At 36.6% G+C, this 22,046-nt stretch overlaps 1 protein-coding gene across 3 annotated transcripts in view; it reads right to left on the reverse strand.

Moving 5' to 3' along the window:
- FAF1 (Fas associated factor 1) overlaps window positions 1–22,046 on the reverse strand; it is a 155,049-nt gene that overhangs the window by 34,275 nt on the left and 98,728 nt on the right. For all 3 annotated transcript variants that reach the window (XM_069023381.1, XM_069023382.1, XM_069023380.1), the window contains 5 exons: window positions 16,200–16,295; window positions 15,415–15,541; window positions 14,474–14,537; window positions 13,450–13,531; window positions 5,350–5,504 (listed from right to left, as the gene is read on the reverse strand). In XM_069023381.1, the coding sequence (XP_068879482.1) occupies window positions 5,350–5,504; window positions 13,450–13,531; window positions 14,474–14,537; window positions 15,415–15,541; window positions 16,200–16,295 (524 nt within the window). The remainder of the gene's footprint in view (window positions 1–5,349; window positions 5,505–13,449; window positions 13,532–14,473; window positions 14,538–15,414; window positions 15,542–16,199; window positions 16,296–22,046) is intronic.

A 22,046-nucleotide genomic window follows, 5' to 3' on the forward strand; every position in this document is an offset into this window, starting at 1 on the left:
TAGGTTGTAGTTTGAGTACAGTGGGATAGAACATTCTTTGAGACTTGGTTTTCTAGTGGGGACTTAAAACATATGCTTACAAATCTATCAGTTTAATTAATTCCTTGGGTTTAATAACTATTTTTCTCAAATGACCTTAAAACATTGCTAAAGGCATATAAACTGATGCACTGAAAACCTTGATAACATCAGAGAGGCTGCTTTCTATTTATAGTTGGATATTATAGACATCCCTATCTTTCTAATCACGACCAGCTCAAAATGCATTCTCTGCTGATTTTTAGCTTTCCAAATCTGGACATTTTTAGATTACTAACATGAAATTACCTCGAAGCACATAAATATTTAAGCAGGGATATCTTACCTTTTCTGGTGGGTGTATAATAAACAGTTTAACCATCATCTATATACAGGCTGTTTTGTTCTCCATCTAAAGAGACAATCACCTTTTATCCTTTTCCTTTTTTTCCTTCGTTTCAGTGCTATTAGGAAACTATTCACAAGTGCAACCCTGAACAATACTGTGCAGTAATTATGACTAAATGACAAAGAGATGCGAACAATTACCGAGCCCATTTTGAAACCCTACACTAATAAAGTCATTAGATGCTGCCCTTGCCATGAGCCTTCTAAAAGCTTCTGAAGTTACAAGAACACACGGCATTGTTCGTTAGGACAATTGCTGCTGGCAGAATGCAAACCTTGAGTTAAACCATGCTGCAAATTGATCTTGACATTCTGTTAAGACCGCCACTAAAATCAAAAGCAAAGGAGAAAAGGAGAAAATGAGCGGGTGGGATGTAATCATGGAACAGAAGGGTTCCCTCCTCACCTTCTTTCCTCTTCCTCCTCCAAACAAACCATACAGAAAATGATGAACTCGCCTGGTGTTTGAGAACCTTTATTTTTAAAACATTAATTAGACTTCTGACCTGTTTTTATTGACTGGCACTGTACTGCTATTAAAGTAAATTAAATAAAAAATTGCAGAATACAATAGAAAACGCTTTCACACTGTTCTGTGAAACCTGTCAAGGATTTAGTGCCTAAAGAACACATCCAACAGTTTTGCAAGCAACATATGCAGAATCTGTGGTCACTCCTGAAGAGGCAGTGAGAAATTAACTCACCTCCTCCTGCTCTCACAGACCCCACACCTGCAATATATTTGCTGAAGGATCAAATGGGATTGGGGAGCTGGAGTAATATGGTCAACTGGTCTTCATCCAGGCATGCATCATTCAGTAGGTTAGAATTAAGGGTCAGCAACTGTGAATATGGCTAATTACTTGATGACGGAAATTGCAGGTGAAGACAACCTGCTGCTGAGAAGCACTTTAGTAAATTAACTCTTTCCTAAGCTTAAGCAAAGTGAAAAACCATCATTTGAACATTAAAACTAACAAGTACCTGTCATCAGAGCAAAGCTGGCAGCGCCTTGAAATACAGTGCCCAAGGGCAATGATATCAAAAGCTAAAAAGCTGCTACAGATTTTTGGGTCACTGTCTTATGGTTTTGGCTTTGCTTTGCTTGGCAAACACTATGTGTGCTGGAAAGCTCTTAATATTATGCATGATCTATGTTTGTAAATGCTGAGTACCAAGATAAGGTATGTGTGCATGTGTATGTATATATCACTATACATCTTTCCTGGATACAAATATATTAATGCATATTAATGAATTAACAAAATCAGGTAGGCATGTGTTTGCATAAATATATACAACTCTTATGCACATAATTATATTAAAACAATGGTATTGATTCAACTCTTTGAAGTCAAAAAGTACCAGAACTAGAGCTGTTCATGTCTGGCTCTCCAACTTATTTATCCCAGAATCCCTCTGGAAACCTGAGGACTTGCTCAGCCCAAGTGATGGCCCAAAGCAGCTGTGAGCTTGGACCAAACAGTAGGGCCAGAATTGCCAGCACCACTGCAGTCAAACCCCACTGCCACTGCCCTGATATCTCTCCCCATACTTCTGCTGTCTGAAGGGGCATGGCAGCAATCTCCACTGCAAGCAGTTGAAAGGAAACAGTGATTTTTAAGCTCACGATTCACCTCAAATTGAGTGGAATATAACAAGAGCTAAAGTTAGAGATATATGTGTGCTTTGTGGCCTTTTTCCTCCTTTGATGAGGAACAGATCACAAGAATATTTCAAAGAATTGCTCACTAAGTTGAAGTCTAAACTATAGGAGATAAAGATTTCATATATGTTCCTTAACAGTATTATAAAAGCACCACATTATTTTCCTAAATGAAGGCTAGTTATTTTATTTTCTCTTTACTGTAATTTTATTATGATTAATGAAAAAATTCATAATCACAGAACTTACTCAAAGTAACTGCTCCCTCCACAGGAAACCTGATGTCAGAGGCAATTAAAAACCATGGAAGCCAAAAAACTTCCCCTCAACTGTATTAACTAGATTTCTCCTTCATTTTGACAAAGTGACAGTCTTGGGTGGCTGCAGAAAAGAATTTTTTAGTATCTGACTCCCAAAGTTGTGATGCTGATGCTCTTGCACTACTGCTGGCAGGCACCCAGTACTCACACAGCATTTTACTCCTACCTACAGACTCTCTTCAATCTGTTGGAATGGATATTGAAGATTGAGAGATTCCAGAAGAAGCATGCTATTGTACAGTAATGTAGGTTTTAAAGCACATTCCTGTATCAGTGTCAGCCAACAAACACATTAGAAACTGGGGAAAATGACAAAATCTTGGAGCTGGTTTTGCTCGACAGTGTTCAGGACAGACCCCCATTTCATTAATGAGAAAAATGGAAACATTTATTAGAACTAATCTTGGAATAGAATGACATCTGTAGATCAGAACAGTCAGAAGATTTTTTGGCTTATACAAGGAAAGTCTTTTTATCTGTTTCAATTTACTCATGTCACTCTACAGCACTGAAACCATGTCTTTTACTACAGACATTGAGGTGTCCCTGTTGACTGCTCTAAATCAAGTGGGCCTGATTCCTCTGCTGTCTCCCCCTGGCTTTTCCAGCATTTTTACAATGCAATTTTAAGAGTACAAATGAGTTACTCTTGGGCTACAACAGCAGGCAAAACCCAGTTCTTCCTGTTGCTGCTGTTGTCTTCTCACCATTCAAATAAAAAGTTACATTTAACTGTGTTCATAGGGATACAGAAGAGAATGGGCTCCAAGACCACTGTCACTGTGTCACACGAAGTGTAGTGACTGAACAGAGGGGCTGGGTATTTATTTATGGGAATGCCCACAGTGCACTGGCACTTTGCAAAGGGAGAAGGAAGCATCATGCCCCCTCTGAAGAAATCACAGTTTAAGGAGCAGGATGTGACACCAAACACAACTGAGAAATTATTCTAATTCGAGCCAGCATGCCTTGTTTACTCCTCACTATTTTTTGACCTCACTGTTAATATGACAGTTGCTTTGCTGTTGTTAACAGAAAGCAAAAAAATGAAGGCTTAAAAACCCTATCGTCCAGCACAATCAGTGACTAAGTTCATTGAGAGCAGCTATAAAGCCTTAAACAAGCCCTTTATTTTGTGTTTTAAGAAGTGTCATAAGGAGTTAATAGGACACAGCTGTACAGGCTCTTTCTAACAAGCAGCTTCTGTCGCTTTGGTCACCACAGGTGTCTGCGTAACCTGCAAACTCTTATTACTAGTGTATCAAAGTTGTGCTACTTAATAGATTTCTTTAGTAAAACACAACAAAGCAATTACATGGCTGTTGATCGTCAGTCATAAAAAAACCCCTCAAACACAGTTTTTCAAAAGAAACTACACTGCAATTTTTTGTCATTGTAAAATAAAAGAAACTAGAGAATTAAATAGAAAAGCAGACAATAGAACAGCAGGTAGTCAACTGAACTTAGCCACTACAGATGGTTTAGAAATAGTGTTTCCTTCTCCACCAACTTGTGGGATAAAAGAAAAGGAGGAGGCTCCTTACTGCCCATGAATAGCAACACCAAAAGACTTAAGCAACTTTCCAATCTATGTATTTGGTCCCATGAAAGAACCTAGATGCTTCTTTTTCCTCTCTTACTTTTTTCTTTTTTAGAAACCTTTAATCTGTTTTCACAACTGCTTTTTTCCATAACCTTTTACACTTCTCTAGAATAACTTAAACTAGAAACATTGCTGCTGATCCCTCCAATGACAAAATGCAGAAGGTCAAGTGAGGAATTCCTGAGAAACACAAGTGTCATTTTAAAAGTGCATTAGAAAAAGAGATTGTTCCATTCTCCAAGGCCACTTCAGTAAAGAAATGTTAACTATAATTTACATAGTGAAGACTAGAAAAGCACAAATGCTCTATTCTAATAATCCACAAGAGAAAGAAACATAAATGTATAATTTTCATTGTTCAATAATCACTGGAATTGTGTAAAGAAGTGTCAACCTTATTCCAGGCCAAATGACTGTTGCCTTTTTCAGTCAAAAGTTAGAATAACTGGAATTATAGTGACATACATAAGATGTTATCCTGGTAAGACTTTATCAGTCATCTTTTGGGTAAATAAAGGCTATGAAATAAGGTCCAAGTCAGAGAACCAAAAAAGCCTAATTTCTAAATGCAGTAATAACACTACTAATTTAAATCATTCTTTTCAGTAGATCATGATCAACTGATAAACAGCTGAAGAGAGAGGCCTTAGCATAACACTAAGAAAATTTGTTGGTAATCTACAGAAGATGCAGAAGGAGGTGGAATCTACAGTTTTAATTTCTTTACTTATCAGCAAAATTATGACCTCTCTAAGACATAAGATAGATTTTATTATATTAATACCTTTACTGTATTAAAACCAAAACATCTGAACATTCCCAAAGAAATGCTCTGTAAGAAAACTGTAGTTCAAAAATGTTCAAATGAATTGCAAGCATTTAACTTTTTGCATAATCTGTTCTTAATACTAATTTATCACATGTATGTTATTTTTTAAATAAAATTTTCATTAACAACAATAGTTATTACCCCAGACAGCTCTCATGCATTTACACCAACATACACACAATTAATGTCATGTAATATAATGGCACTGCAATGCAAAACTGTGAAAGCACATGTTTGAATATAGAATTATGTTTGAAAATAAACTAAAAAAAAAAGGAAATAATTTCTTCAACTATTTTTTCCTGCATAGGAATAAGAAGTCACTTTGTGATGAACACAAGGCCAGTCCAATTGTCAATGAATGTCAGCCAGCACAAGTTCACTGATCAGCTGAGAACGAGCATGAAATTTAAGCCCAAATAGAAATTAAGCACCAAAAGATTTGATAGCCAGAGATAAGGGCCTTCCTTGAGAAAAGCTGCTCACTCAGAGTCCAGAGTCTTACCTTGCTCTGTTTGCTTCTTTTGTCATGTCCCAAGCCCAGGTTATGAAGTTCTGACTCAGGTAGGAGACAATAGATTCAGCACAAAGCATTTGTGAGCAGAAGACGTTGGTTAGTACACTTTCATCATGGTGGAGGTAGATAGCAAGAAGCTTTCTCTGGAAAAGACATGACAAGAGATGAGTGAAAAGTTCCTCAGGCTACTTAGCAATTTAAAGCTGCTGCTGCAGGTCTGTGTGTTAGTACCAAGGATGGGGTTTATCAAGGGTGACAAGTATCTCAATGTGCACACACAAAAAATAGCCAGCAGATTTCAAGTCAAATGGTCCATCCCTGCAAATTTTTAAGTATTCTTGATGCTTCCTAATATTTTGAGTACTCAAATACAATACATTACATATTAGAACATTAAAAGAACAACAAATGAATGAAAAGCAAAAACCTTATTAACAGATGTAAGAAATGAGTGAACTTTTTTAGTTTGCTGCCTAATAAAAATAACATGTGGAACATTTCCCTGAGCAAGGAACACACCTCTTGATAGGACAGCATCTGCCACAAAAAAGTTATAAACAACCTGAAAAAAATGATAGTGCATTGCTATCACCACCTCTGTAGTGAAACAAAGAGGCTAACGGGTAACAACACAGCTGCCTACAGACCCAAATGCTGTAGCTCAATATGCCAGATGTTCTGACAGCTCTCCATCCAGCCAAATGATGTGAGGAGCCCACACTGGGGAGCCCACACCTCACCTCACCTCACTGAAAAGGTGGCCAGGCATTGGAACAAGCTGCCCAGGGAAGGGGTGGAACCACCATCCCTGGAAGTGTTCAAAGGTGTGCATGTGGCACCTGGGGACATGGGTTAGTGGTGGGCACGGTGGCACTGGGTTAATGGCTGGACTCGATGTCTTTGAAGTTTTTTCCAATCTCAACAATTCTATCACTACACATTGAGATTGTGTCTATGGTCTCTTGAAGCAAAACATTCTGTGCTGTTCTTCTAGAATCCTATCAAGTAAAATTTGAGCTTCATTGACAGCAGGTGTGTTCCCATGAAAATCTCAGACCACCTTTTGGAAAGCAAGTCTGTGTGCATGCAAATATAGAAAGCAGGCTGCAAAAATACAGGGAGACTATGAGCTAGCTAAGGATTGTGATTCTGCTACTGGCATTCAATGAGTTATAAATGTAATTTAGAAAATTACAGCTTTCCATTCCCCCATACCCATATAAATTACTTACTTTATTTTAAAATAGTACTTGAACATATTTGCTGAGATGATATGGTGCTATTTTCAGACTTTTATTTAAAGTAATTTCAAATCTCTTCATCAGAAGTAACACTGAACCCTAGATATTGATGTGTATTGATATAGCAAGACATGGATGCAATTTTGAGACAAGCTGTCTTTGCAAAAAAACCCTGTATGGCTCTCGCCTCATAGATTTGCTTTGGATAAAATTTAATGACTGTTTATAGAAGGAACATTTGAACATTCGACTTTGGGAAAGGGATTAGTAATTTGCATTACTGTTTGTCTAATTTAATTTAAATGTTCTTCAGAACCACGTACACATGTGCCAGGAAGGGCCATTAATAAGCCCAACATGCCGAGATCCATATAAGTACAGCCAACAATGTTGACTGAAACTAAACTTGAAAATCCAGGGCACTGATGCACAATATCATGCAATAAAACAGCATTTCTGTGGTGATATTTAATTTAAAAAGAAGAAAGAGGCAGGGGAAGATCAGGCACTGTCTGTTTTTGAGGATCAGCTGTTCTGCATTTCAAAGCGTCGATCCCTGCAATATCCAGGTTACTGTGCTAGAATCTCGACTATTATATAGCAGTTGTAAGAGAGGGAGGGCAAAGATGTGTTTACTCAGTGATTAGGGCCTTAGAATAAGCCTCTAGCTCCTAGAGAGACAGCTCACCACTTATTCATTTGGACCAATTCACAAAGCCTAGAAAGATTAAACATCCATGCTGAGAAGACAAGCGAATGCAGACGGTGAAAAAGAAATAAAAATTCTTTAAAAACTCTGAGATGACTTCATTATTTTTTCCACAAGGAAACTTTAGGAAAGTGTTTAGTTAGAGAAAAACCCACATTGACCTCTCTCTAAACCCTTAATCTTTCCTTTGTGGTGGCACTGCTTTGTGGTAAGCGGATGGCTTTGCTCTCCTCTTTTCACTGGGAGTGGACAGAAAAAAAGGCTCTTGAGAAACACTTTTACTTCCAAAGAAACAACCCCATGAAACTGTTAAATATGAGATTCCGTACAACAGAATGTTTCAAAATATGTACAGTTTTAGGCTTAAAGATTTAGGGACAAATTTTAGTAAACAGAACAGGCACAGACACAATGGAGGTTTACACTGAGTTACTTCCCAAGGGAATGTAATTTTTGTTGCATCAACAAATCTCACCATACAAAGACTAAACTCCATCACATATAAAAGACTGTACTTGTTTCTGATACTTCATCCAAAATGTTAAGGGTGGGCACAGGCATACTGCTGTGATAAATGCAAAGAGGTGGCAGGAGGAACTGAAGTGATAAAACATGATTTTGAAAATATTCCTGAAAGCCAGGGGTATATTTTCCTTGGAAAAACGTGTGATTGCAAAAGGCTCACAGCTTGAAGATTTTTGTTGTTGCTGTTGTTGTGTGGGTTTGTTTTCATGTTTGTTTATTTTACTAACCCATGGTAGTACATATTTATAAGCAAGTTTTGGTTGTGTTTATTTCAATCCTTTGAAAAGTCAGTAAATTCTAGGATTCTCTTATGACTAATACTGGGTATTTTTCAGTCAATACTATTAAAATAGCCTTACAATACTGTTGAACAGTCTTGAATTCCACAAAAGAAGCCTACTAATGGAGCACTAGACTGTTCTGTGTTGGATTTCTCAAAAATATGACTCAGAGGTTATATACTTGGCATGAAATTTTAACCAAGAAAAAAAATACAACAGGGAAAAACTTTTACTAGTTCCTACAATGGTATGGGATACCAAAAAGGTTTTAAGCACTGAATACCTGATGGACTTCCAAAGGCCTTAGGACTTGAGGAACTTTGGCCAACAAGGGATATATTTTTCAGAATATGTGCATGCTGAAGACCTTTTCGGAGCTTCAGAGAAGTTAATTCCCTTTGTACAGAATTAGAAGAAAAGTTGTCACTGAGGCAAAAAAAAAAAAGATCTTGAGGTGACTAAATCGGCATCACTGGGTAATGGGATTTCCAAACTTCTCAGCCAGTTCCTAATACTGTGAATAACTCAGGTAACTCAAAAGAATATGAACTTGAATGGGAATAGCAATGCAGTCATCATATGGGTCAGCAAAACCACAGACCTGAATGGCTACTTCTGAATCTCAGGCTTACAAGTTCAAGTAATGACTGAGACAGAAAAGTTCATGATGTAACAGCTGCTAGAGGCATGAATGTTCTGTCAAGCTGGTAGGCCAACAAATCAAAATCTTAATTTTTTCCTCCAGGTTTTATGCAATGAGAGTTGATTCAAATAAACAAAGGGACACACTTGCACTTTAAATCTTTGAAGTGCACAAGCTGATCCACCTGTCCAAAGTGATCTTGGAGATCACGGGATCAGCCTTGGACACAGCTACCTTATAGCCTTTTAGAAGAGATGTGAAATACAACTGTACCCCACAGGCTCTTAAAGTAGGAGTGAGGTGATCCCTGTAACCTTCTAATCCCATATCTTATATTATACATGGCATAAGACATCCCCAAACTAGTTCCTAATTTAATCTTCCTGTAATTTTACCTTTCAGTAAAACATCTAGTCTCAAAAATCCATCAGTGATGAAGAATCCATATGAACCATGGTAAGGTGTTCAAACAGCTACCCACTCTCCCAGGTAAAGGTGTGTTAAAGCCTGATTTAGTCTACTTTCATCTTCCAGCTATTTGATCCTATTATACTGTTGTATCTCCATTTCAATCAATTGCACTTGTAGTGATATCTTACATAATGCAAATAGTATCCAGTAATTAACACCAAACTCGGCTAAGATCTATAATCACAAGCTTTGAAAGAGGAGAAAATGTGGAGTGTGGCAAACAATGTCAAAAAACATCCATTACTTAGTATCAAATACAGAGGATGCTGAGGAGAGACCCACAGCCAGCAGCAACCCTCCAGATAAGAAAGGTGAAGCTGTTGCTCAGATATGAAAAATGAAGGGTGTGTAGGCAAACAGTGAAGCTACTAAGCTGGTATGTTGTAGCAGGAATTTCTAAACAATAGTTATCCACAAATTCGGAAATAATTTACAAATTAAAGGACAGAACTGTTAACACACATCAGGCAAGACTGGAAAGAAAATGGTGACTGACATGGGACTTAACTGGAGCTTATGTACTGACATTTACCATAGTGCAGCTGCTTCACTCTTCCTGAGAACCTAGAATTATACTTCTATACCTGTCCTCCAGTTTCAACCAGACCATGTAGATTAGTGGTCAGGTTATTTACGTTTAATCAGAATCTGTAAAGTGGTAATTCATCCACCTCTAATCTGTAATAAGTTCAGTATAAACTTAATAGCTGAAATAATAAGGGACATTTTTCTGAGTTACACAGATAAAAATGATGCTACAGAAAGCCCTGTATGAAGGAATATTCTGCTACCACCAAGGAAATGAAAAGGTAAAAAAAACCCTTTTATTTGAACACACCAAATCATGGAAGGAGCATACTTTGCTCTAGGTATTCAGGAAATAAAGAACCCATATGTGAGAGAGATGGTGCTGCCTCTAAATTGAACCTAAAAGACAGAATTCAAGAAGAAAAACACGGTTCATTTTCACACTGCAGGAATATATATTGAGGTGACAATACCAATCTGTGCTAAGAGAGATGTTTCACATATTTATTAAAAGTCAGTGGACAGAAAGGTTGAGAGAGGAGCAGGAGGTGAGCTGGCAGAGGTATATAAAGATAAAGCTCCTGAAAAGGCAAAGCCAATGTCTTTATTCTTTGTCATAATAAAAGAGTAGCAAACACCTGTAAAAATGAAAAGACAAACAAGCTCCAATAAAAGAAAATACTTCAGTATTATTCACATGTATAACTCAGTAAGCTTCAACATAGCAATTAAAATCCACTATTAATAACAATACAACCCTAAGTTTGGATAAACCCTCTGATTTGTCGGAATAAAAGACACCCACAAAGTGCTTTCAGACAAAAAGAAACCTTCCCCCCAAAAAATGTTCCTTGTTAAAAAATGACTATTATAGGATTTTTTCCATGGCATCAGGTGTAGCAATTCCTATGGCAGTGTAGCTACTTGGGCAAGAGCAAGCTCATTCTTCAGAAACTAATGTGACAGGGAAACTCTTCTTCCCAACAGACAGAGGAAGATTTTCACAAAAACCAGTTTAATTGTTAATTTAATACATCTCTGTCTCTCTTTCTCTTCCTGACCCCATTAAAAGAAATACTGAAAATATTTTCTTGTCCTATATACAGTAAGCCTTGGAAGTGAATACACAACACCCTTAACTATAGGGCTGCTGGAGGCAGCTGGGAATTTCATGGCTGTTAAAAGCAAGGCTCTCTATCTTGGGTATTGTATTTTTGTGCTAAAGACTTATACAGGTTTTAAAGCAGAGCTACATTTGACCTCATTCCACCTCTCTTACCAAAAACTGGCATTGTTGTGGCAGCAGTTGCTTGAAAGGTTAAAGGATACCATCATGCACCTTAATCTTCACTGTCTAACGACTCAAACACAGGTAGCAGACAAACACCTCGACTTTATTTACAGGGTATTTCTTTTTCAAGCAATATTTTGTTAAAGAACTATGAATCACCAGCCTTTCCAACACATGAGAAGACAATGAGATTTAACAGGAAACTTGTATTTTCTTACAAAGATTTTGAACTCATATTCTGCATTCCAAACATGTGTTCTGACATAAGTTAGTTTTCTTAAAATAACACAAATTAAAATATTTCTGGAAAAAAGCCTCCTGTTTATATATATTGGAATTTTTTTAATTTTTTTTTTTGAGGTAAAAAGTAGCCACAATACAGATTTAAAACACAGCTGATGGCTGTCTCACTAGACATGAACTGTAGAGTGCACCTTCTGCTCTGGACAGCGTTGAGAATTTGTCAAGAAAAGGCCAAGATCTCTGAGCACTCAAGCTGCCAAGTGCTCTCAAATTAAATCAGTTTGAAGCGGTTTTCATTAAGATGGATTGAGTGTGGCATCGTGAGAAACACTCTATCAAATGTAGTGTTTTACTTAGTGATTAAGTATATACCAGTTGATGAAGCTGCCCAAATCCTTCGTAATCCCACCACTCCAATAAACATTTAATGAGTATATAAGTTCAAAAAGCCTAGTAGAGGATTTAAACCTTCAATCTTGTTTTTATTTACTCTTGGAACTCAATTTCTCACTTCAAGTGAAGAATGCTGGTGCCTGAAGCTCATCTGTTGCCCTGGTAAAATTAAGTGCCCTCCATAGTATAAATTAGAAGACAAGACATACAGGTTGCAATTTCTCCTAAGCTTTTTTTTATACTTATATATATATTTAATTATTTCATGAAATGCAATTATAAAAATATGAAATACTGTGTCCCTTTCCTCAAATCTGAATTCCAGGAGCCAGTACTGAAAAAATTACTTTGTAACAGGAAAAAGCAGTGAAAATATGTGGTATTTCCACATTCTCCTATCTTTGCTTAAAATCAGAATGTCACAATAAAAACAATGCCTTTCCACAGGGTAGGTGGGAGGGAGAGCTTTAAAAATAAAGCAATATTCAGAAAAAAACCCCAACAATCCAAACAACACAAACAAAAAATAATACTTTCCTAAATACACACACACACATATATATACACACACACAACAACTTTATTATGAGGTTCTGGTCTGAATACATCACAAAATTTTAAAAATATAAGGTGACATGAATTTCAGAAGTGCTATGTAAGTAGTACAAAAAGTACTTTGAGTAGCAAAAAAACTAAGTAACTGCACTGCATTAATATCAGATTTACAGGTATAAAACTACTCATGAAAGTTCTTAATGGGCTTTTGTCCACTATTACACTGATACACTGTCAACCATTTCTGATGGAATGACACAAAATGAACTTCCGAACTCACACCCCTTCCTTGTTCAATTCATAGGAATTTTTTCTCTGTGCAAAGACATGAAAATATTCACTAAACTGAAGAGTGTTAAGTATGTGTTAACTTCAGCTATACAGTGTGGATTTATAACTCTCACACTTATCAGAACAACCCCTAACATAACACAGATGCTCCTTCCAATATGAATAACTACGTTCTTCATTTTAAAATTAAACACATATCAAGAAAACAAAAAGTAAATTTAAACAGCATGATTTTCTTGTTTGTGTTTCAGCTTTATCTGTGCTTAATTATGCAGGGTTTTGGGTTTCTCCTTAGTGAATCAAGTCACCAAAACTTAAATAAACTGTCCCCATTCTAATTTTATTAAAATACTGATTTTAAAACTGTGCATGGAATAACAGAAACTTGAGATGCCTGGTTGGATGTACAGAAAAACTAAACAACCAAACCTTAGTATTGGAACTTACTTGGCAGATAAAGGCTGTACAAAGGGAGAAAAAAAACCCCACACTGTATTTCAGAGACCTTTCAATTTAAATTTACAATTTCATTACCCATTCTTCAAAGGAGTTACCAACATGCAACAGTGAACTTGTCAACCACAAGACTCACAGGCAGTGTTATCTGGTGCTAGGACACCATTACTTCAGGAAGGGAGGAGGGGAAAAGAAAAAGAGTATGACAAATGAGTATGACTTTGACAAATAAAGAACTCCAGTAAAAATACAGCCTGAATTATTAGAAAGCATCAGTTATTCACTGCAATTTCAGCAACCACCAAGGTGTTTCTGTCAACTGAATAAGTGCATCTCTTCCCAAACCATAAAACCAAGATAACTCCAAAATGTAGCTCAGCTTTTTTAAAATAAAGATGGAAGGCTTAAGATGATTTCCATTCCCCCACTACATTAAATAAAGTAGTTGAATACACACTTACATCTCTAGCTTTCCCATAGAAGGCTTCTTGAAAAGCAGCCTCTAATGATCCAATAAAATAAACAGGATGGCAGTCACCATATCTATTTGAGATAAAATTTCCAATTAATAAAAAAGTTCAAAATTAAGTCATTTCAATATTGTACCTTTTCATACATTCTGTAAATAGAATGCATCAGCTAAACCTTTAGAAGGATGAAGTATTACAGTTCTGAAGGACTGAAGGGAAATATTTAGGATCCATTTATTTTCTGACATTGAAAAACTCGAAGTAATGAACTACTACCTTACAAACTTTATCATAAAAACATTCTGTTTCCACATGTAGTCACCTTAAGTTCTACACAATTTTCTATAAAAATTTTCAGTCATAACTTATTTCCTCTCTTTATTATATTCTTAAATGTTAATTGAAGGCTATTCTTGAATTACACATTAATGCATCTCATACACAGAAAGGAACATTTCATCACAGGAGTGAAAACAGAAGGCACATAAACTTTGCATTACTTAGTAGCTTCTACCTATTCAATGATACAAGCAACTGTTTAACAGTGCATGATTTGATAACATAAAGTTTTTTAAAAATCGAGAATTTCGATGCTTTTTAAAAGTCAGTATTTACCCAACCACTTTGTTATTGTGAAAACTCTTACAGCAACTCTGTATATATTTTTCAATACTGATCAGGTTCAGCTTTTCTGTTCCTGTATATCATAATAAACTTATCATATACAACCAGTCTTTCTCATCCTTCTGGACCTTTACATAATTAAGTAATGATACTAAATAGCAGCAAAATAATTAAGACAAGAATCAGCCACTGCAGCTTGGACTGAGAAATCATTTTATTTCAGAAGCAGTTCTAGTAGCAAAGTTAGAATTAAAATAAATTAGATTAGGATGTCTAAATATGCTATAATCCCACAAGAAAACATGTACACTTGGTTTATTTATATTATCATTATTTACTAACTTCAAATTAGTTTGTAATAAGAACTGCACAGTGAACAGGCTACGCTTACCTTGAAGAAAACTCTGCTGTAAATTGTAATAAGGCATCTCCTTCATTTTCAGCATTTTCTGGCACTTAAAAAAACGAAAAAAAAAGAAAAATGCAACCTTATGGAAACAGGTTGTAATGTGCAAACACATTTGCTTCACAGGTATTTCATGTTCCCAGCTTACTGAAGTGTTACCAAGAGACCATACAGATTTAATGAGACTATCAACTACAAACCTTTGGAAAGACAAGAAATTTCCAGAGAGTCTCATGAATATAATAGTCAGGTTTTCCAAACAGTAAAATCCACAGTGTAATGTGATATATCACTTGTTCAAAGTTAGCACTCTGGACTTACTCTAAGGCTTGAAAGGCTCAACCCTTCCTATACATAATGTTAGAAAGTTTTCCATATTATTACATGTATTTGCTGCCAAAAAACTTCTAACGTAATAACACTAAGCAAGCCTGAAGTAAATAAAGAGTATGCAAGAACTGCACGTAGGAGGTAACTGACTGCTGCTCCTGCTCAATCCTTTTCATAATAAAAGGGGAAATAATCACTGAGAAATTTGATTAGCATAATGACTAAAACTTCAATCAAAAATAGAATCTGTAGAATTTTCAAAACAGGGAAGTGGAGATCCAGTTGTCTACAGGTGCATTTGCATAGAGATCACAATTTCTCTGAATTTAATTGTTACTCTTCAATTTTAAGTTACATTATTATTCCTCAGTTGCAAGCTTAAAAATTTCCCTCCACAGGAAGATGCTTTCATAGTTGCCAGTTATGCCTGCAGTATTTTCATTTGATGCATTCATCACATATGACATTCAAACAATTCTACCATCCCTACCAAAAGATACTTTCCAGTTTCTAATTCTGCAGACTCGTCACATCTCTCTGCCTTCACCTCTGCTGTACAACCTCCAGTTAATCATAAATCAGCTCTCAACTCTTACTCATTGGCGATTTCCTCAAGGCAGATGATGCTACTCCAAACATTTCTCCATCATCAACTCCAAACTCAGTAGCATCTTCAAAGTCATCTCCATCACTATCACTAACCATGTGAACATCAGTGCATTGCTGTATAAAAATAAAAACCAAAATTCACCGTAAGCTTCTATTACAGACACCTGCAGTGAAATACAAAATACATACACAGTGACAAATACTTAGGTATTTCTATAAGAACACAATATACTGCATTTTATTTTACTATTTTATACAGCATTATCAGAGGTGATTTTTAACAGAAGTCCGGTTGGCAGCAATATTATGTGACAAAATGCACGATTAAAGAATGAACTTTCTCTGCATACACATAGTTGAGCAAATTTTATCCAAAGTTAATGCTGTTTGACATCTAATGGTACCAGAGCTGGTCTACCTGCATAAGAAAGAGTGAGAAAAGCCACACAATTGTGGCTTTTATATTGGTATTTGGCATACCAATATAGAGGAGAAAAATCAACATTTTTGTGCAAGGAGCTAAGGTTTCATCTCCCACCATCAGATGCTTTGCTGTGATTTGCTTGCTTTGTTTTTCCTCTTTTTCTTCAATGACTCATTTGTCCCGTTTCTTACTTTGTCACAATTTTGTGTTGCAGGAACTGTAAATTGATCGTTTTAAGATGCAATTCCATTGACACACTTGACAACAGAAGGGATGGTGCCCACTGCATAAGAAGGTGTCCCTGCTTCTTCCTAGAGTAGCCTGGTAAAATAAAGATGATATCCTTACCTCCTCTGACTGTTCCCTTGTTTGTACAGGTGAAGATCTTCTTCCAACCGTAAGTCGATGGCAAGGAAAAGTCAGTCCCGACACAGCTAGAGTCATCTACAAAGCAAGCAGTGGTCCTTCATTAAAGCCACAGCCTCAAATAAAGTTTGGGGGTGAGGGGGTTTTAAAGTCATTTAGTGATTCAAACTAAAGACTGCATTATTTAAACACGCATTAAGAAGCCTGAAAAACTAAAATGATTCCTGATATTAAAATATTCAAGGAAACATCAACTGAGTTTTACTGAGGTGTATGCACAGAGTATCAAAACAAACTCCATGGAACTGCAAACTCAGAAGTGCCTTGAATTGTTATTTTCTCCTCAATCAGTACTGCAGTTTGAAATGTTATTATACATGGCAACTTTTACAGTGCAATGCTTTGATGATGCAAATGTAAATTTTTTATTGCTAATCAAGAAGCAAATGTTCAAGTGAAGATGATAAGTGCTGATAAAACTAATTTAAAACAGCTAAGTCATCTTGAAAAAAATACTATTTTGAAAGAACAGTTTACCAGCAGACATTGCAATAGGCACAATCACATTGGCAACTTAAAAAATACATTTCATCTCCTTTTTGGTCATTTTAACTAAAAGGGTGTATGTCATGTGCCTCATATGAACAAAGACACACAAACCAAACAGTGCTGGTGACACTGCAGTCAGCACAGTCCACAGGATGAATGTTCAGCAACCAGTGGCAACAGAAACTGTTGCCCATTGCTGTAAGCCTAAGTCTCAATTTTTAAGAACTATGAAGGCAGGAAATGGAAAAATTCTGGTGTCATTTGAAAGACAAAATTACGATGATGCCTGCAAATACACAGCAATAGTATTTGAAAATCTGATCCTACTGCATCTAAAAATGCACCAATTATAATGCCTAAAAATGAGAACTGTCCACTCTGTGACCAGAACCACTGGTGCCATCCCTGCATTTAAATCTTCTGCCCAGCCTCCTGCCTCCTCTGAAGAGCACATCAGTCCAGGAGAAGTGAGGTTGATGACCACAAACAGGACTTTCAGAAGCACCTAAGACCTATCTGGACTGATTTTATAATGTGAGTAGCTCTTAAATAAAGATAGTTGATTATTTTTGGCACTGACAAAATAATTAATGCTATGCAATCTTCAGTGATGTGGAGGATAGTCCTGGCTGCATGTTTAAAATATTGCTTCTAGTGGTTCCTTCTGATGAAACACAGAGAGGGCACAAAAACACCTGGATCCTGTAAAACTTATTAGTATTTTTGCAGGGCACAGAATGAAAGATTTACATTATACATTTCAGAAATATAGCACACTCCTAATTGGACTGTAAAAACATTAAGGTAAAATACATTTCAATCATTCTCAACAAAAATCCGAGAATAAATCATAAGCCTTAAATTCCATTTACTGCCATGAGCACTGAAAATACCCCATTTATTTTTTATACATAATTCAGAGCGACTTTATCACTTGTCTGCTAGAACTCACAAAGATTTAATTTGCTGCAGGTTGAAGCAGGCTGATTAAGCAGGCTGGTTACCAAATGAATGTTAACCTGTCTGAACTAGCCTACTGTCACATTCTCACAGCAAGGTTAAACAGAAGTTTAGCTGTGTAAAAAGCCCAGCAATCGTCTTAAAGGAAGTGAGTTATAATACTCTGGAGCAAATGAAATATTGAAGACGACACACAGGTCAAGACCAATTACCTATGAAACTCCTGTGACAAGAGCCTAAGAACTGCATTCTCTGTAATAATCCACCACTTCAATTATTATTTTTATAAGCTTTTAATAATAAACAAAACCCAACTGTTATAAAACCTGAAACTTTGCCCTGTAGTTAGCACACTATAGAAAATGCTGGTGAAACACACACACACATATTAACCACACACAGACTACAGTTCCCTCTCTCACAGCATCAAATACCCCGACAGATGCCTGGAAAGGCTCCCGGTATCTTTTACGTGCACATTAAAGAGAGAGTGGTAAGATCAAGCAGGCAGTTATTGTGCTGCTTCATCACTTGGCCCAATTGCAGGGTGTTGCAATTCCAATTTGCAACCTTATATTATAGTGTCAAAGCGTCTCTCAAACACGAGCTAACAGCAGAAGGGGTTCCACATCAGAGCCTGTTTCATCCTACTCTCCAGACAGTTGCTGGAATGTTGGGGGTTTGTGCACATTGGTGTGAGAAATCACCCTTCCCTTAGCTTTTTCTTTCTTTCTTTTTTTGTTTTCCTTTCTGAGAAGTTTTTTTTGCAAAAGAATTAGCAGCTCTGCCTGCGTTCCAAAATAAACTAGCAGCATCGACATTCTTCTAGAATAAAGTTATCTTCATTCAAAGATAGAGAGTCCTCTTGCAAAGAAAGACTCTTGCACCACAAAAGCTTAAGTTTTATTTTGGAAATCATAAGAACACCAAGACTAAGTAAAGACTGTTTTCCAGGCAGCTCAGCAAACCTTTTCCTAGTACTGGGAATGCAGGCCAAGGTACTGATGGGAGCACCCAGTGAAGTGTCTCAGTAGCAAGCACTGTAGATCTCACACTGCTCTTGGAGAGTCTTTTCTTTCTGAATACTGCCCTGCCACCTCCTATACAGAGATGCAGTACATTATTACTGCAGTAAATTATCATTGTGTTTCAGCCACCTTCCCATGCAAATGGACAAAATCTTTATACCAACCCCATAACTGAAAAAGCTGGTTGGCAGCCTGAGTACCTGATTACCCATATTCTCTATTTTGTGAGCCCATCTGGCGGTGCAAAAACTCAAAAGTCAGTCAGGATTTCTCTTTTTTTGCATGAAAATCACCACTATGTGGGTACAAGAGCTTGAATGGGATGGCTTCCACATGCACAAGAAAAGACACTGGAAGATGCATATGTGGGACTCATGCACAAAGGACAAGCTAGATACATGTTATGAAAGAAATAACACACTAAAGCAAAAATAAATAAGGTTACTCTATTTTTCTAGGCAGGAAACATACATATGTGCAAATCAAACTGTCTCAGAACTGAAAGGTACACGAGGTAGAAAGTGAAACAAAATCAGAAATAAGGAAAATTACTTGCAAAAAGTAACTCCAGAGCCTGATCCAATAGGTCCAACACTGTGTAGACACTGCTTGTGCTAGTTGAAAAATTTAAGTAGTCTCCTATTTGGCTTCCTGTAACTTTTAAGGAGAAGGACTAAAAAATTCAAGATTTCAAACATTTCAGGGAGAGTGGCAGCAGGAGAGTCTCCTTTTAGGAAACAGCAGAGATACTGAAAGGATTTAATATCCCTGGTATTCCAAAAGTTAATGGTACAACCTGGACTAAAAGCACACAAAGGTTACTTGAAATAGATTTTAACTATTAAGAGGAAGATCACTACAAAATCTAAAAATTTAGAGAGGAAAGAAATAGTCTGGTGCTCACTTGTGCTTTCCAACTCTAAGACACTAATACTATTTGTAAATGCTCAGTCTGAGATGATTTGTTTTTCAATTGCCAACATTAGCAATCGAGGGATAAAGTTAAGCAACATCTTTTCTGATCCAAACATTCAGGATTCCTTGTCAACCTTCCAGATTAGCCCAGAAATATATGCCAAATCTGGAGTGAGACCAGATGCTTTAAACAATAAATTATTCTTCATGTTAGAAAGTATTATTTTTATGTAGAAGCTTCTAGAAATATCATTCAGAACAATCTAAAGCCACTCTTTCCAAGTATTTCATTATATAAATATGTCTGCAGAAGAGAAAGAAATCATTGAGAGCATGTAATTCCAGAGTGCTGCCATCTCATGCTCAGAATAATACAAAATACTACAAGCCCATAATCTCAAAAGTTTGTATCTTCTAGAAAGAGTTTGTTGGCACAACTTAACTCTCACTCTTGCAGACTTCTGAAATTACAAATGAAGGAACAAACTCAGTCTCTTGTACCAGCCCAGAGATCTTTAATCAAGTTACTGAAGAGGTGAGAAAGATAAACAGTAGAAGGAACAGGAAGGAATGATACCAGCAGAGAACTCCAGCTGCAGAACTCACTCCACTGAGAAATGCTGATACAAAAATTATAAGCTCGGTGGACTGCATCAGGTAAGGAGTAATTGGATGTGACAAATTGGCCTTCCTCATGTTCAGCCACACACTGATGGAGAAAAACAGCATCTCAAAAGAGATTTGAATGGCAACCATACCTAATGAGGAAAGTGAAGGAAGCTGTAAGAGCTTTCTAATGGCTTACAGAATACAGCTGGAATACCCAAAGTGTCCAGTTTAAGGTGATAATCTGTAAAGAACTGGACATTCTTCCTCATCCTCAATTATTGAAAGCTTGTGCTGTTCACAGGATACTTGCCACTAAGGAATCCCTTCTCTGTAAAGAGATAAAGCTTTTTGTAAACAAGAACTATTCAGAACAAGCAAGTGTAAGTTATAATATTTACAGAAGGTATGAATATTAGTTTATTTTGTGCTCTTTGTTAACCTTTTGATTGCTACAAGAGCAATGAGCGTTTTGAGGTTTTTGAGTATGTGGACACTGATTTCTTTTAATGTACATTAATGCATCTATCTGAACATACAGACACCTGTTAATCAGGGCAAGTTATTAAATGGAGCCCTTCAGCTGTATTACCTAGTACTTGTCAATTAAAAAAAAACAGCTTTTGGCTGTTTAAAAGACCACTGAAAAGGAGAAACTTTCAGTCTCTGTAACAAGGTGATTTTACTGTTTGAGATACTCAAATGACAAATTCTTTCCAACTCCCTGGAGAGGTATTTTTCCATGACAAAATATTCTCTAATATTTTTTTGGACCTAGAGATTCTTGATCATTTGTTCTCAGAAATTCAAAGGTCAAACTGTAAATTTTACAAAGCAACAGACAGAAATTCAGAGAACACTTGATCCATACGCAAAGGAGAAGAGTCTATCAATGATGCCAGATTTCACTTCACACACAGCAAGTGAAGCAACAGGAATGATCTGACAATGGCAGACCAAACCCAAAACCTTGCAGTGGAAAAACCTTCTGGATTTTTAATATAAAGTAAAAATATCATAAAAAGAAATGTAATTTCTGTATAACTTCACTGCTATGAATCAGTCAAATTATTCAAGTAGATGCACTTCTAATACAGAATCATGTTTGGCTGCATACAATCTGCTTCAACAGGAAACTAAATAGGAGAACTCTTACAGAATGATTTTCTCCTGAGGTAAACAAAAAAAATCCATTTTCTGCTTTTAATACTCAGAGATAAAGTAAGCAAACAAGATCCTGGTGTACAAAATAAAAAGCATGTTTTCCAATACTTGACTCCCCCCATAAATCTCCCATAAAAAGGGCTCTTACTAGAGGTTGCTTAGCAGGCCGCAGTACACACACGGGGGTTTGTAACACATATATCACACAAAACATTCTTAATCAGAAACGAATGCAGTGTTACCTACAGACTGAAATCTAATCCTGGTTCAAATACTCCGTGTGACAGCCATGCACAAACTGTGAGTTGCTTACCTTTTCCATTTAGTGGTTTACTCACTGATACATGGCTTAAGAATAAAGAAACAAACATGACCAAGTACCTTTCACAACAGTTAATTATTCAAAATAACCTAAGAGAGGTGCCCATAGCAAAATACTCAATGACTGGCAGGTGTCTCCTCTGTGAAAATTTCACTCCCATATAATTTGATCCTTTTTCTTGCTGGAGTAATTACCATGATGTTTTTCTCCCCTCATCAGATAAGAGAAGGGGTAAGGATAGAGGGGTGAGCAAGGAGCATTATCAAGCATTTCAAATTTCATATT

Source organism: Aphelocoma coerulescens, chromosome 8, assembly GCF_041296385.1.
Source record: "Aphelocoma coerulescens isolate FSJ_1873_10779 chromosome 8, UR_Acoe_1.0, whole genome shotgun sequence".
In the NCBI taxonomy this organism is placed as follows: Eukaryota; Metazoa; Chordata; class Aves; order Passeriformes; family Corvidae; genus Aphelocoma; species Aphelocoma coerulescens.